The 14,511-nt window shown below is 40.0% G+C and overlaps 1 protein-coding gene across 1 annotated transcript in view; it reads left to right on the top strand.

Moving 5' to 3' along the window:
- STK4 (serine/threonine kinase 4) overlaps positions 1-14,511 on the top strand; it is a 48,750-nt gene that overhangs the window by 7,156 nt on the left and 27,083 nt on the right. The window contains exons 7-9 of the mRNA XM_064521436.1: positions 164-301; positions 1,472-1,600; positions 4,040-4,226. Coding sequence (XP_064377506.1) covers positions 164-301; positions 1,472-1,600; positions 4,040-4,226 — 454 coding nt within the window. The remainder of the gene's footprint in view (positions 1-163; positions 302-1,471; positions 1,601-4,039; positions 4,227-14,511) is intronic.

Below are 14,511 nucleotides of genomic sequence, written 5' to 3'. Positions count from 1 at the left end.
CATCCTTCTGAGCAAATTTATAAAAAAATGTACAAGCTCTTAAGTAGCTGTCTTGAAATGCGTATTGTTGTTTAGTACTTGTATATATTTAGGCACATTTATGTTGTATTATTAGGAGGTTTTAAACCTTATTTGGAAACCTGAAATGTCCTTCTGTTTTCAGGCAATTTTCATGATTCCCACCAATCCACCTCCGACGTTTCGGAAACCAGAACTCTGGTCAGACAATTTCACGGACTTTGTAAAACAGTGTCTTGTTAAGAGCCCTGAGCAACGTGCCACTGCCACGCAGCTTCTACAGGTCTGCCCCTTTGTTACAAGACTGTAATGTCAAGGGAGGGCTTCTTATGGGCTCGCAGTGTAGGCAGTGCTGCGTGGCTGTTGTTGGTTTTACTTCTTGCTGCTCCTGTTGACTACAGATTTTACTTTTAAATACCTGATTTAAAAACCTTGCACTCAACTTCAACTTTTCAGTTCTTCCCTATAAATAAGGCATGACTCCAGCTTCCTATGTCTGTCTTCTGTGGGTTGTTTCTTTGCACCTTAAAATTTTCATCAGCACTTTGTTTTTGAAAGAAGCATGCTGATGCTTTATGCTAGTCTTGAGTTGACATGGCACATCTTGTAGGGACTATAGGGTTCCCTTCTCCCAGCTGATCCTCCTTTGGAAGCTTCTACTCCTGCAGTTCTTGAAGCAGTTGTAAGTTGCTCCTTGGTGTAGTAATGAAAATCAGTGTTGTCTATAGTGAGGGAAGGCATTTCTGAGTTGAATGAAAGGCAGAAATGGGAACCACTGTATCTATCCCAATATAAGCTGTTCTGCTTGAGCCATAAGTCATAGTCTAGAAATGAGCATCTTTGTGTTATTGTTACACCACAAACAACGCCTCAGTTTGCCTTTGATTTTTACATGTAGTAGTGTCACCCACAGAAATTTAGGAGCAGAATTTTGTCGAAGTGCAGAGGACTTTTCTCAGATTATTATTGTTTAAAAAAAATGCTGTGGCTTTTTTTTTTTATTCACTTTCCTATGTTGTGTCAGTGTTTTTATGTTCCAGGAGAGGAGCATTTGGGTTTCTGTTGTGCTCTCAGGAGACTGTCTTCTAAAACACAAGAAAAGGGGAGGGCAAATGAAAGTATTGACTAGAGGGGTGTAGGTGTGGTGATAATCTGTGTAACTGATTCTATACAGCTAAGCTGTTAAGGAAAGAAAGAAGGAAAGTTTACAGGAGGGGAGTGAGCCCAGGGTCTCACAGTAGTAATGCCTTTGGAGTATGATCTTGTTGGGGGAAGGGGGCTATCTCCAGTACTATAGAGGAGGGTTGAATTTCCTTTTTTTTTTTTTTTTTAATAATGTATTTGGTGTTGAGTTAAACCTTAATTTTGATTGGTGGTGGGCCGTAGTAACAATGTTTTACTGTTATATCTTGGTTCAGATGTAGTGCTTACTTATTTTTAATATACTTCTCAGCATCCGTTTGTTAAAAGTGCCAAAGGGGTGTCAATTCTGCGAGATTTGATTAATGAAGCAATGGATATTAAGCTAAAACGTCAGGAAGCACAACAGCGTGAACTAGATCAAGACGATGAAGAAAATTCGGTGAGTATTTATAGAAACAATGCAAAATTGACACAAAGTTTTGTGTGTATACGTACATATGTATAGAAAGGAATTTGTCTTTTGCATACTATTCTAAAACAGAGTTCACCCATTGTACAAAGTCCGAACTTCTGCTCTGTTCATAAGGCTTAGCTGCTTTATTTTTTTGTTTTGTTGTATCATTGTTCTTTGCAATATTTTGTTCAATTACCCTTGGATTTGACTTCTCTTGAGTTTTCTACTTTATGGTTGCTTAACCTGATGCTTGATCCCTGCTTCATCTCTATATTCAGGTGAGACAGCATGAATGGCTTACTGGCTTAGTATTTTAGCTCAGAGTATAGCTAAAGACCTGTGACTGAACAGAACTGTATAATTACGTATGAAAACAGCTGTTAGTTCATTTTCCCAATGTGATTATATTCTTCATACAGTAAGGAGAATCTTTCATTGTAGATTCAGGTCTTAGACTGCTCTCCTAGTATAAAACAATTTCTGTATTGCACTATTATATGAGTATGATGTATTGTTTTACTATTGTTGTGCTTTAGAACTCCCCTTATAGAAACTTTCTACCACACAGGAGCAAGCAACAGAAATCTGAGGTGAGGGCATGTGGAGTGTTCAGGGGATTGCTGTGAATTTAAGTTCTGGGCTCTTTGTTTTAGTGGTTATAGCATGTGAATATGGAAAGCATGCTGAAAGCTGTTTAATTTGAGCCTCTGCCTGTTTCAACCTGAATAAATGGGCAATAAAAGGCATTGTATGGCACAGTCCTTTTCAGATGTTAGATCTGAATAGCATGTTCCACAGTAGAACACAGATCTGTGCTGAATACATTGTTCATCCAATTTTCCGGTTTAGGACTGCATATTTATTCAGTGTGGAAGTAATTGTATTGGTCATGTTGCCATGATGTTGACTAGAAGAGTATTATTCCTAACTTCAGTCCTTCGTTTCTAACTGATCTGTGGTCACATTACTGAGAAATGGTGTCACTAGTGGAGTTGAGTGGTCCCCATTAGTATGTGTGCTTTCCTGAAGCTTCTCTACTCCATATCTGTTAGCAGAAAAGTGTTCACAAGCACTTCCCAAGTGCTGTGGCATTTCTGCTATAGATCTTGCTTGAATGATGTGTAGATTAAAAAAATATAAGTATTACTTTTTCTCACCTACCCATTTCCACGTAAAACATACAGTTTCTCCATTAACATCTTATGTGGTTTGTCTTCGTGCTACTGGTTTTAAGGGTTTAAGAGATTGGGAAGTGAGTTGTATAGACACCCTTGGCAGAACAAAGAAAATGCATGGAATGCCAAAGTGTGGAAAGGTGTACTTCCTCCTGCTAGGGTCAGTGAGAGGGAGTATTATAGCTTGATGTGCCAGACCTGTGTTTCCCTTTAATACTAATTCCAATGAATAAGCCTATAGTCACACACAGATTAAGGAACTGGGGACTTCATATTTGCAACAAAACTTGATCTTTTTTTAATATTTAGCTCTAAGGTGAGATGCATAGAAACTCATTTTACTAGGTTTAATAACTCTGCTCTAAACCTAGGAAGTGATGATTGTTGTGGTTAGGTACCAGGCACGTCTTTCCAAGAAACTAAATAGATTGTAGAAATTTTGACCTCGTTCTTTGTGATATCTTAGTCACAATAGATACTTCCTGAGGAAAGCATAACTGTCTTTTGGGAAGTCATCCAACCAGAATTTGTTTCAGGGGCTTGTGTGATGATACAGACCATTAATCTTTTGAGCCTTGCCACCAATAATTCAAACTTCCATTTGGTTATCATGTATTAATATTATAAAAGGGGTAAGAAACAATTTTAATCTGAAAAAATGACTAGATTTTGTTAACTTATTTAATTTCTCTTTAAAGATATGCAAATTCAGTTCATTTTTGCTTCAGTGTTTCTGAAGTTTATAGCAAGTAAGACTACCTAATTTTAAAGGCAGACTTCAAAAAGTAGGCTAATGGCTTTTATCTGTTATGTGCCTATGCAGTACAGACTCAGAACTGTTGCTGCCTGATGACTCTCTAATGAGTCTTCAGTGAATGGTATCATTTTTAGGTCAACTATTTTAACTGGCAGTCTTAATAGAAATACTAATTACTGACTGTGTATTGTAATCTGCTGTTAGGGATAGGTTACCAGATCAGGAATGAGATCTCAGTTGTGTTGAGAAGCTTCTGGTGATTTTTATGTCTGTACCCTTGCTTACCATGCTGGCAGAAAAGTGTGAAGACCTTCCATCACCTGTTTGGAGATGACAGAGAGAGAGAACTAAGTGCATAAAGCAAAATATTCCATCTCGTTGGCTTCCATGTATATTTGTAAAACCATTTGAATTTGTAAGACTTGCTGGTGTCCTTGAATACAGCCACTCCTCCGCAATCGGTTAAAACGTATTCATGGCATCCTTGCACAGGAAGAAGATGAAACTGATTCAGGTACCATGGTGAGGGCGAGTGGAGATGAAACTGGTACCATAAGAGCTGTCGGTACGCTGAGTGGCGGGGCCAACACTATGATAGAGCATGATGGCACCTTGGAATCCCAGCTGGGTACAATGGTGATAAACACGGAAGAAGAGGAGGAAGAAGGCACCATGAAAAGTAAGAAAGCATCTTGAACAGAATTGCTTGGGGGCTAACATGTGCTAACAGACATGTTACACGTTGGAGGGAAAGCAATGATATGTATATTCTAAAAGCTGTAGGGCAAAAGCCCTATAGAAGGGAAATAAATAAAGCTAAAGGTGTCCAATTAATAATGAATCGCATGCTGAAAGTTCTTACTTGTGAAGTTCTTCAAGGTAGCTTGTACTTTACTGCAGCTATAGCCTAGCTCCAGTGCCTTTTGATAACATGTTGCTCTATGCTATCAACTAATCCCCAGCCAGCTTTGATAGTTTTGGTAGCTTATTGTGGTGTCTTTTGGTTGTAGGGAGCTAAAACTTAGGCAAATGCCCCCTGGCAGTAGAGAGGAGATGCCCTTTTTAGGTCCAAGTTTTAACTTAAGCCATCTTTTTTTTTTTTTTAAGTTTTGTAATTGATATAGCTGATGAGTTGTGCACAATGTACACAAGTCTCTGCATTGATAGAATATGTTCTGATTCTACCTGGTGGGGGGGTGGTTTGGTTTGGTTTGGGTTTTTTTTTTTTCCTCCAAGAAATAGAGGGGAGGGAAAATCTGGCAAGGGATTAATCCAAACATTTGTGATGCTTTAGGAGGTGACCAGGCTGGCAGCTGGCACCTTGAAAACAGCAAGGCAGTTTCAGAACTGATGCATCAAATCATGGGCTATATTTATGAAATGGCAACTAATCTTACACGTTTCAAACAGAGCAAGGCGTGCAGTGATAGGAACTAGCATCTCTCTAGGCTTTATATACCTTTTATTATGTTGCTTTAATCACTAAAAGCAACTGAATAAACAGTGCAGTACAGCTCTGAGACATTCCAGTTGAAATCTGTTCTAAAATAGAAAAGCTCACTGAGACTATGGTCTCATTGTAGAAAGTAAGATTTAAAATGATGTGTGTGCCTTTGATCCCTGATGGTCTCTGGAAGACTTCACAGCTTGACTTGGAAAAAGGTTAAAAATGTTTCTTTAATCAAAGAGATGGTGAGGAGAGCCTCATTGGAGAATTATGACTAGAAGGAAAAAAAAATCCTTTTGTAAGGTACAGATTCTTAGGGAAATCCATTCCCACAGAGTTTGGGATCTCAGTAGCATTGAGGCCAGCATGGCTGTTAGCTCGTGTGTGGAGGAAAGTGCTGAGTGAGGTTTGGCAGTACTAAAAACATGACTCTAATAGGCAAGGCTTGTTCTTTCAGCTCGTATGCACTTCCAAAGTCTTCCTTGGTAATCTGATTTTAAAGCTCTGGCTATTGTGGGAGAGGAAAAGCCTCTCTATGAGAATTTGGAAATATCCTTTTCTCAGGAATTTTTGTGTTGAAAGCTTTTTCCATGTGGGGGCCCTCTAGAGCTTGTGGAAAAATACTGTCCCCGTAAATGGAGAGCGTGAAATTTTTTTAGAGCCAGTTTAAAGAGTTTTGCAAACTTCAGCAACACTAATTCTACACATTTAAAAAACGAAGGCATCAGCCTGCGTGGCAGTTTGTGGCAAGAAAGACAGTGGAGTAATGCTCTTGGGTTTACACTTCCATATTCCCCTTTTTGTGGAACAGGGTAACTCCAGCAGGGAGAGAAATGGGAAAATCAGGTGTGTGTGGACATTTACGATAATTTAAAAGGTCACCCAGAGAGAGTGGGACATGTTAACAGCCTTGAATAACTCAAATGAAGCTGCTGTTTCTTTATGAATAACAAGCACTGTTGGTGTTTCATTGCAGCTGTGTAGTGTTCCACTTCATGGTTTCGTAACAGAGGCGTTATGGTGTGTTGTGGTGCTCCTGCACTGGCTACCAAAGGTGCAAAACTTGCCTCTTCCATTTATCTTCCTATGTTTAAAAGGTGTTTATCTTCTCCCCGTCTCCAAGACTGTTGTTCTTGTAACTCAGAAGCATCTAACGCTCTCCTCAAAACTCTGTCCACCACAGTTTGTAAGGATACCCTTAGTCTGTCTTTTGCAAGGATGTACCCAACTCATTTTGAGTAGAATCAATTGTGAGGATTTTGCAATTTTTTAATATATTGTAGCATTTAACCTCAAGAGGGAGCTCCAGAACAAGCTCTAAGAGATCCAGATCTGTGTGACTAGAGTTTGTCTTAAGAAAAAAGAAAAAAACAACCTCTAGACTTCAGATTTCTTAGAAACTCTGTGGTCTTCCACTGCTGCTGTGTGATGGTGGTGGGAGCCGAGGAGGTGAAGTGCCTGAGCAGTCCTGCATCCTAGAGGAAGCATTCTGAAGTCCTGGGTGCAAATGGTGTCCAACCCTGGTACAGTAATAGCAAGACCTGGTGAAGCCCAGCTGCACTCAGTGCTTTCTGTACTGCAAGTTGTCTTGCATTTTAATAACTTGTAACTTGACTCCAAGAAACTTGGTGTTAATGAAGATGACTGTATGAGGTTAAAATTTAACTTTTTTTAACACCTTATGCCTCCTTCTTACCTGGTAGCAATCCTTGCTGTTGCACACGGCAGTTCTACAGTTGTTTCTTGGAGGCATGGCCAGGCAGCTGTCTTTTAGCAGCTTGCAAACACCCTTCCTGTGAGCTGCCTGTAGTTCTATTTTTCAGCTCATTATTTGCATATTCATGTTTTCTTAAAGTTTAGTTAAATTGTTTTAACTGTAAAGCTCATCGGGCTGCTGCAGAACTCTCTGGAACAAGTGCTTTTTGTAATCTTAAATATAAAGATGATAATGCTATTTGGAAACCACTGCGTTTGAAGAAGCTTCATTGATTCATATTTTCAAAGTCTATATTTTACTTGGCAATTTGTGTTATGACTCACAGTAAAACCTGTTTTAAGTCAATAAAGAAATTCTCATTTTTCTTGCGTGGCACTACTAGGAGAATTTAGCTTTCCTAGGTGTCTGGGGCTATTTAACTGCAAGCCTTTTAGCTGATGATCTAGTCCTTCCTCCTAACTAAAAAAGGAAAAAAAAAAAAGTTTCCACAAGTGCTTATGGGACACTGAAACATGATGTTTTAGACAGGGCTGTCTTATATATCTTTAATCAACAACTTTTCCCAATAGCCTTGAAAGTTTATATTCCATCTGTAATGGAATATAGGACTTAGTAAAAGTGACTCTTGCATAAATCAACTCATGACTTTTCAGGCTCAGATTACAAGTTTTCTTTAAATCCAGTATTTTACATTGTAGGGGAAGTTTTGTTAGTCTTGCAGTCAGTCGAGCTGTAATTCGATTTGCTTAATTTCTTTCATTTGCCTGTTTGTTTGTTTTACCTGGACCACCAATATAAATATTCAGGCAGCATTAAAAAATGTCACTGTGGCATTCAGTTATGCATTTCGAAAGCACTCAAGTGATTGCCTGAAACTACAGATACTAAATTGCATAGTGACGCACTTTACTTATAAATCGATTGCTAACAGATTACGTATGGATTTCGGTTTAACTCTTCCAGGAAAACTTCAGAAGTAGCTGGAGGACTATGGATGAACAATTGTTTGTAATAACAGACATTTTCATTGTGCTTGGGAACTGGAATAATGTTCAAACTGTGAATATGTCTGAAATCATCTTTTTTTTTTCTTCTTTTAATTATCCTGTGCGAGAATATATAGTGCTGGTAAATGCTGCAGCATTTTGCTCATGCTCTATTTTGCTTTTTCTACATTTTTATTTGCAGTAAGTATTTAGATAATGGAAACTTGATATGAGTTTGTCTCAGATTTAAAGAGTGAAACATAATTTTATAATATAACAGATAAATATATTGCCTTCCTTGGAATGGAAGACGATCAGATCCAAGTGAAATAGGTTCTACTTTTCCTAGTACTTGAATCTGTCCTATTTTCCATGTTAAAGTGCCTCTTACTTGTTTAGGCACCGAATAAAACAATACTGGAGAGTGTAGAACTGGAACAGTGGTGTGAGAGGAGCCGTCTGTTTCTTGGGTCTGGACGAATGAGGGATTTGAAGAGGGGAAGGAAAATTGGAGTTTTTGTTAATGTGGCACGCGTTCAGCAGAACATCTAGTGCAGAGAGATACCAGAAGCTGAAGTAATGCTGTTGCCTCTCCCTTGGTAATGTAATGTACAGGTGAAAACTCTTAATAGTTTGTGAATGATTAAGATGGGAATTTCTAAAAGGTTAGGGGTGTTTTTGGTTTTTGTTTCGCTTTTATCATGCCCAGGCTGGTAGAAGTTTTTGTGTCCTTTTTAAAAGATATGTTCCCTTTAAAGGGAGGTGGGGGGTTTTTTTGTTTCTTTTTTTTTTTTTTTTTTTTAAGTGAGGTGAGATACAAACTTGGCAATTTCCTATTAGAAAAGTGATTCAGAATAAGCTTGTTAGTGTTGGTGGCTTTATGTGAGGCATCCGGTGGATGAAACTTCAACAAGAGAAGTGTTAGTGCCACGATTCAGGACACTTTTTTTTCTACTAGTTAACCTGCAATTTTTCATGTAGAGCAATGGCTGTAAAAATAGTAATTTGAAATGAACAGCAGAATGAACATGGATGGCTCCATGAAAGCATTTAGATGGTATGTGTGATTGGATTAATGTTATAAATGAATAAATATTACTGAGCTGTGGCAGAGGTAGCTATAGGTGATTTAATGTCAGTAGTTCTCCAAAGTTGTGTAGTTGTGCGTTATCCAAACAGATAATAGGGTACTATACAGAATAGCTCCACATTTTGTCAACATTTGTGTCATGTATTTGTCAAAGGTACTGGCTTTGTTTTTCCTCTGTTTTTCTTCTTAGATGGTAACTCTTGATATCAGCCTCTTGCTACTTAGTGTTATTAATGGATAGTGGTACAGCTTTGTGTTTAAAATAAATTGGTCAATTTAGGCATAATTAGACTGTAAAACAGCTTATGTTTTGCATTTAAATAACATACTGGTTTTAGAAACCCCTACATTGATCAAATTCTCCTGTAACTGTAAGGAGTATTATATTTCCACTCTTGAGGTGTCAAGAATATAAATGTTCTCAGGTAAGTCTTCAAGCTGGGTTATTTTTTGACGTTCATCTTAATGGCAGGCTCAGGAATGGATCTAAGTGCAGTATTTTTGATCAATGGGAGGAGTTGTATGTGCTGTCATTTTGTTGTAATGCCAAGAAAGTGCCATGTGGTGGTGGGCAGTTTTTTCGTTTTGTTTTTTGAATAGTGGTACATGAGGCAGCTTGTTTCAGGAGACTCAACTGAGACATAAAGAGTAGTGAAGCATTTCTGTTAGGTGCATCTCTGTCCCAAAATACTGCAAATTGCGTGTGCAGACAAGCTATGACCTGGTGTCTCTTCCAAGAATGAACTTGCTTCCTACCGGATCAAAATAAACCATGGAGGAAGCTTTCCTTGTGAGCAGAAATAATCTCTCTCTAAAATCGTAAATTTCTTAATTTCTGAAGTATAGAAACAATTTGTTTTACCAGCAGTTTTTCAAGCTTCAGGGGAAAAAATCTGCATTGCCATGTTGTTTTCTGGCCTCTCTGGATAAGCAGTTGATTTTCCAGGTTATGAACCGGCAAGGGTGTTAGCAGATGCTTACTTGGCTATAAGCTGTTTGGGGAGCCTCAGCTGTTGCCCACAGGGTGCTGGACCTGCAGGTTGCAGCCCTGTCAGTGAGGTTGTTCCTCATTAAGATTGATCAGAACCTGAGCTAGACGATGCAGAGGATGAAATGTCGTTCACTTGATGCACCTTCACATCTCGCTGCTTATGTCACTTCGTGTAGTTGCTGGAGTAAAGTAGTAATTAAAGCAAATGAGGTGAAAGACATAGGCATCTGTTGAAAATCTGTGGTGGCGGAAGAAAGCTTCAGTGTGTTTATGATCTTTTCTGAGTTTTTACATAAAAAAACATGAGATATCCAAAGGGCAGGTCATCTGGTCTTAGATGGCTTTCGTAACTGTGAGAACTTTCTCCTCCTTTGGAAAGAATCCTCCGTTATATATTCCACAGCTTTGGTAAGTGTTGGTAGCTCAAGTGACTCTGATGCTTTATATTAGTCACAAGAGATTAGTTAAGATACCCAAGATTGATTTTGAACATTTAGGAGCTCCCTCTTAATAGTATGACCTGTCAGGCATGTTCTGCTTCGATTTAGTTTGAGACAGGCCATGGTTATGGGAAGACTTGTCCTCATAAGCTTCAATAGGTATGAAGTGTTGTATGGTCTGCACTTAATGTGGGGAAATTTCAGCTTATGTTGCTATGGGATGAATTCATTAATGATGGAGCACTTCTTGCTCTGGTTGAATAAGTTGGCATCTTTCTTCTCTGCTGTATAAAATGACTCAGTCCTGTTAATACTGTACAAACTGCGTTGTCCAACTGCTGAAGTTCATCTGTGATTCTCTGAGAAGTAGCCTGAAGCAAATAAAATTACAGTTCCATTTGAAATTTTAATATTAATGAGATGTTGCTTGCACATAATCATCAGGCACTGTTCAGTGCATCCTAAATCTCTGAGTAGCTTAAACCTTAAAGTTATGTAACTCAAACTAAAGCAGCAGAGAGAAGCTTGCTAAGATTGTTGGGGACCGAGCCTGTTACATGAGAAGTCAGTGAAAGATCTATGCTTATTTAGACCAGCCAAATGAAGGGTGAGTGTGGCCATGAAAACTCTAAATAAATGGGCAAGGAGGGAGTGTAGGCATTAGAGAGGGGATAATGGTTTGCAAAACTAAAAGCTAAGGCTTGCCCAAGATCGAGTGCATATGCACTGGCTACCAATAAACTCTAGACTGGGAATTAGGAGCAGAACAGCAAGCCTGTCAACAGCAAGGACAAAAAGAAATGGTTGCTTTATGATAGATGTTGTTCCTTCTGTGAAAGGGGCTGTAGGATCTTGTATGCGATAGCAGGAGACTGAGCATGTTGTCCCAGGGGTTCCTTTCTGGCCTTATGTCAGACGAAAGGCAGTGATAGCTCTGCTTTCTTTAAAGCAAACCTGAGTGTTCTTTGCCTCTCTGCAGAGCTCAGTTCTGAGCTCCTGCTCGCGGGGGTGTGGATTCCCGAGCTTTGCTGAGGGTCTTGGGGATGCTTGCCTAGCACAAGTCAGTCAATATCAAAATTTTTGGCCTTGTTGCTCTTGACACGCCGTTCACAGAAATGCAAGTATTCTGCAAAGCAGAGGACAATTGCCTTTTTAAAGACTGCAGCCTCCTATAATCTTGAAAAATATGAGTACAAAGTATCTCATTTCTTTAGTTTAATATTGCTAGTATAGTAATTCATCACTTAATGGCTGCTGATTAAATTATACTCTTTGTAGATGAATGTGCCCCTTATCAAACTGGTATGGCTGCAGGTTCTTAAAATCTGCCATTAGTTCCAGTAGTAGTTCAAAACACATCTGCAATGAGGTCTTCCTGCTTGTTCCCAGCCACTACTCCAGCTCCAATTTTTTTTGAGAGAAGGGAAGAAATCTCTTTCCATGGCTTCAAGAACAAGTCTTTTAAGTAACACTGTATTAACCTAACTGACTTGAATAAAGAACACACAAAATGTGTTCCTGAGGTTATGTATGTCTCTCATGACAAGCTTTGTGACTCTAGAATTCACCCTAGATATGTAATAGCAATTGCTTTGAAAAGGAAAATGTAACAAAACAAGGATTTTTCTGCTGCTGTCAAGACTGAGTAGAGAAGAATAATTTTAGATAAAGCTGAAATTCTAGTTTCATTACTGAGCAATCTTATTCAGATAGATTGAAGGACACTGTAAATCCCACTTCCCTTTTGGACGTTTCCTTTGAAACTGGTGAGCTTCTGAAAATCTTCAACTGTGAGAGCTAATTTGACAAAATCAACAAAATGACTGCTTTGATTTCTGGGACTAGATTATACAGAACGATCTGGTCTCACTGATACTCTCTACTGCTGCAAAAAGTAAATCCTTTGCTAGTTAATTGACTGTGCTGTTTCTCCTTCTTTATTCTACTCTCTCCGCAACATCGCATGGAAATACCAATGCATTGTTTTCATGGCTATTCGCACCTTCTCTGTCATTTCTTGTTTGGTATAAAGGGTCTGTGTGCTGCAGTCAGCCAGTAAGACTGACCTTTCATTCCCTCAGGTATCCAGACAGGTGACATATTCAGGAGGGAGGACATCCTTGAAAAAAATCTATGAAGTCACATTGTTGTTTTCATTTTGGTGTGCTCCTTAAAACTTGTCCCTGCTGTGGCTTAAGAGGAAAGGATTTAGTGTGCTGAGGCCACTGGCTGTTTGCTGATGTTGGCTCGCTGGCTTCCTGGAGTGTCCTGCCTGTATCTGGCAGGCTCGTGGCTTGTCTAGGCTGTTTGGGGTGAAGACTGTCCCACCTGGCCTGGTACCACATACAGCTGGACTTTGCTTTCCAGTGCTGAAAGGCTAGTGCAAATAACAATACTGAAATCAATAATAAACTTAACATGGTACTCATTTTAAAAAGTAGTGTATCAAAGTATAAAGGGAGGTTTATTGCTAACATTTTATTACTTTCTCCACCCTTGCACCCACCTGTTTCTGTTTTCACAAAACTGATGTTTTTTGCAGACTTTTCTAAACAAGAATTTATACCAGGCAGCACTTCTGAGCTTTTTGCAAAGGGCTTCTGTTCTTTATCGTAAGACAGGTCGAACGGAGAGGGGGCCTCCGAGCACCTGCGGCTCTGCGCAGATAGCCTGAATCTGTGGTTCTGCAGTCAACTGGACTGGCTCCAGCAGAGCTCTGGTGTTCCATTTGCGGCATTAATACAGCTCTTAAAAAGATGACTGCCTATTTCAATGGTAGACCATTAATGGCTCCAGGGAGCTCTCACAGCTCCTCCCTATAGGCATCTCTTTGGGTTCCAAAATAAATGCATGGAGAAGCCTTTCTTGTCACCACAGGGTGACCTTCTAATAAAAGGCTCTTCTCTCCCACAGTTGTGATCTCACATTCTGTCAAAGATTTGTATTTTAGTCTAACCCTATCAAACTAGGGAATTAAATGCTTTTTGGCGCAGACACATTTAGTGTGGTGTCATCTTTCAGCAGCATCTGATGCTGCAAATAGCAATGGTTGATTTTGTCTTCAGCTGCCTGTTATCAAAATCTTAGATATAGCGGTGTGATCCTTGTATTGAATTAATAGCAGATCATCTTTGGAAAGCTGGCACTGTTGTAAGTGCCAAGACTGGCGAAAAGGAATCCAGTCCTACTAGGATGCTGCTAACCGAGCTGGTGTACTGTCTTGCAGTCTCCAGGAGCGTTTCTGTCAGCCTTGCCGCATATGCGCCCTGAGCGAGATCACAACAGCAATTAAAATTTCAGTCATCCTAGAACTGTATTCTGGATAGTTCTCATTTTACACTGTCTTTCTCCCTTCCTTGTTTGTCAGTTGGTAAATCTGTATTTTAATCAGTTTTTGAAAAATTATTGAAAAAATAAAGATGCGACATTAGATGTTGACCTGCAGAAATATACTGACATTGGTGACGGCTATTCAACGTAGACGATTGTATGCATCTACTGCGGTGACTTGAAGGTTGGTGATGTCTGACCCGGCGCATGAATCGCAGGGCTGGAAGGGGCTGCTGTAGGTCGCAGAGTCCGGTGTCTGTCCACGGCAGGCCAAGTTTGAAGCTGGGTCAGGCTGCTGAGGGCCTCGTGCGGTCACTCTAGGCCGCTCTTCCATTGCATAACCATCCTCCTTGTGAAAACTTTGTTCCTTGCGTTCAGTCGAAATTTCCTTGCTGCAATTCGTGCCCGTCACCTCCCCTCCTTCCGCTGTGCATGTCTGTCTGAGGAGCCGGGCTGCTCCGTCCCCTCTCCGGCTGCCTCTGCGGCCCCTCCGGGCCGTCTCCCCGCTGCGAGAGCCCAGCGCCCTCGCTCTCTCCTCGGACGTCACGCGCTCCAGCCCTGTGAATGTCGGAGCAGCCTTTTGCTGTACTTGCTCCAGCTTTTCAGCTTCTCGTATCGATGGGGCTGACAATCGGGCGCCGTATCCCAAACGCAGCCTCACGGTTATAAACACCAAAACTTCATTTGCTGTGCCTGTGGCCTGTTTGTTTCATTTCTGTGTGAAAGCAGAATTTGATTCAAAAAAGCTTATTTTTGAATGTGCCCATTTCGGATCCTGTGAAGCTGCAACAGGTTGTTTAGTAGATGTGACTAGTTATATTTATAAATATTGCTGTCCTCGGTAAAATAGGAGACATGAGGAAACAAGGATGGGTACTTTAAGTGACGTGCTGAATTAGTCTCTGGTATGAGTGAGTGGTCTTGAAGAAAATGAGTACTCCAGTGTCACCTGAGTGAAATACT

The sequence above is a fragment of the Dromaius novaehollandiae genome, chromosome 16 (assembly GCF_036370855.1).
Source record: "Dromaius novaehollandiae isolate bDroNov1 chromosome 16, bDroNov1.hap1, whole genome shotgun sequence".
Taxonomy (NCBI): domain Eukaryota; kingdom Metazoa; phylum Chordata; class Aves; order Casuariiformes; family Dromaiidae; genus Dromaius; species Dromaius novaehollandiae.
Note: the sequence above shows the minus strand (reverse complement) of the source record. Positions and strands in the feature narration are given on the sequence as shown.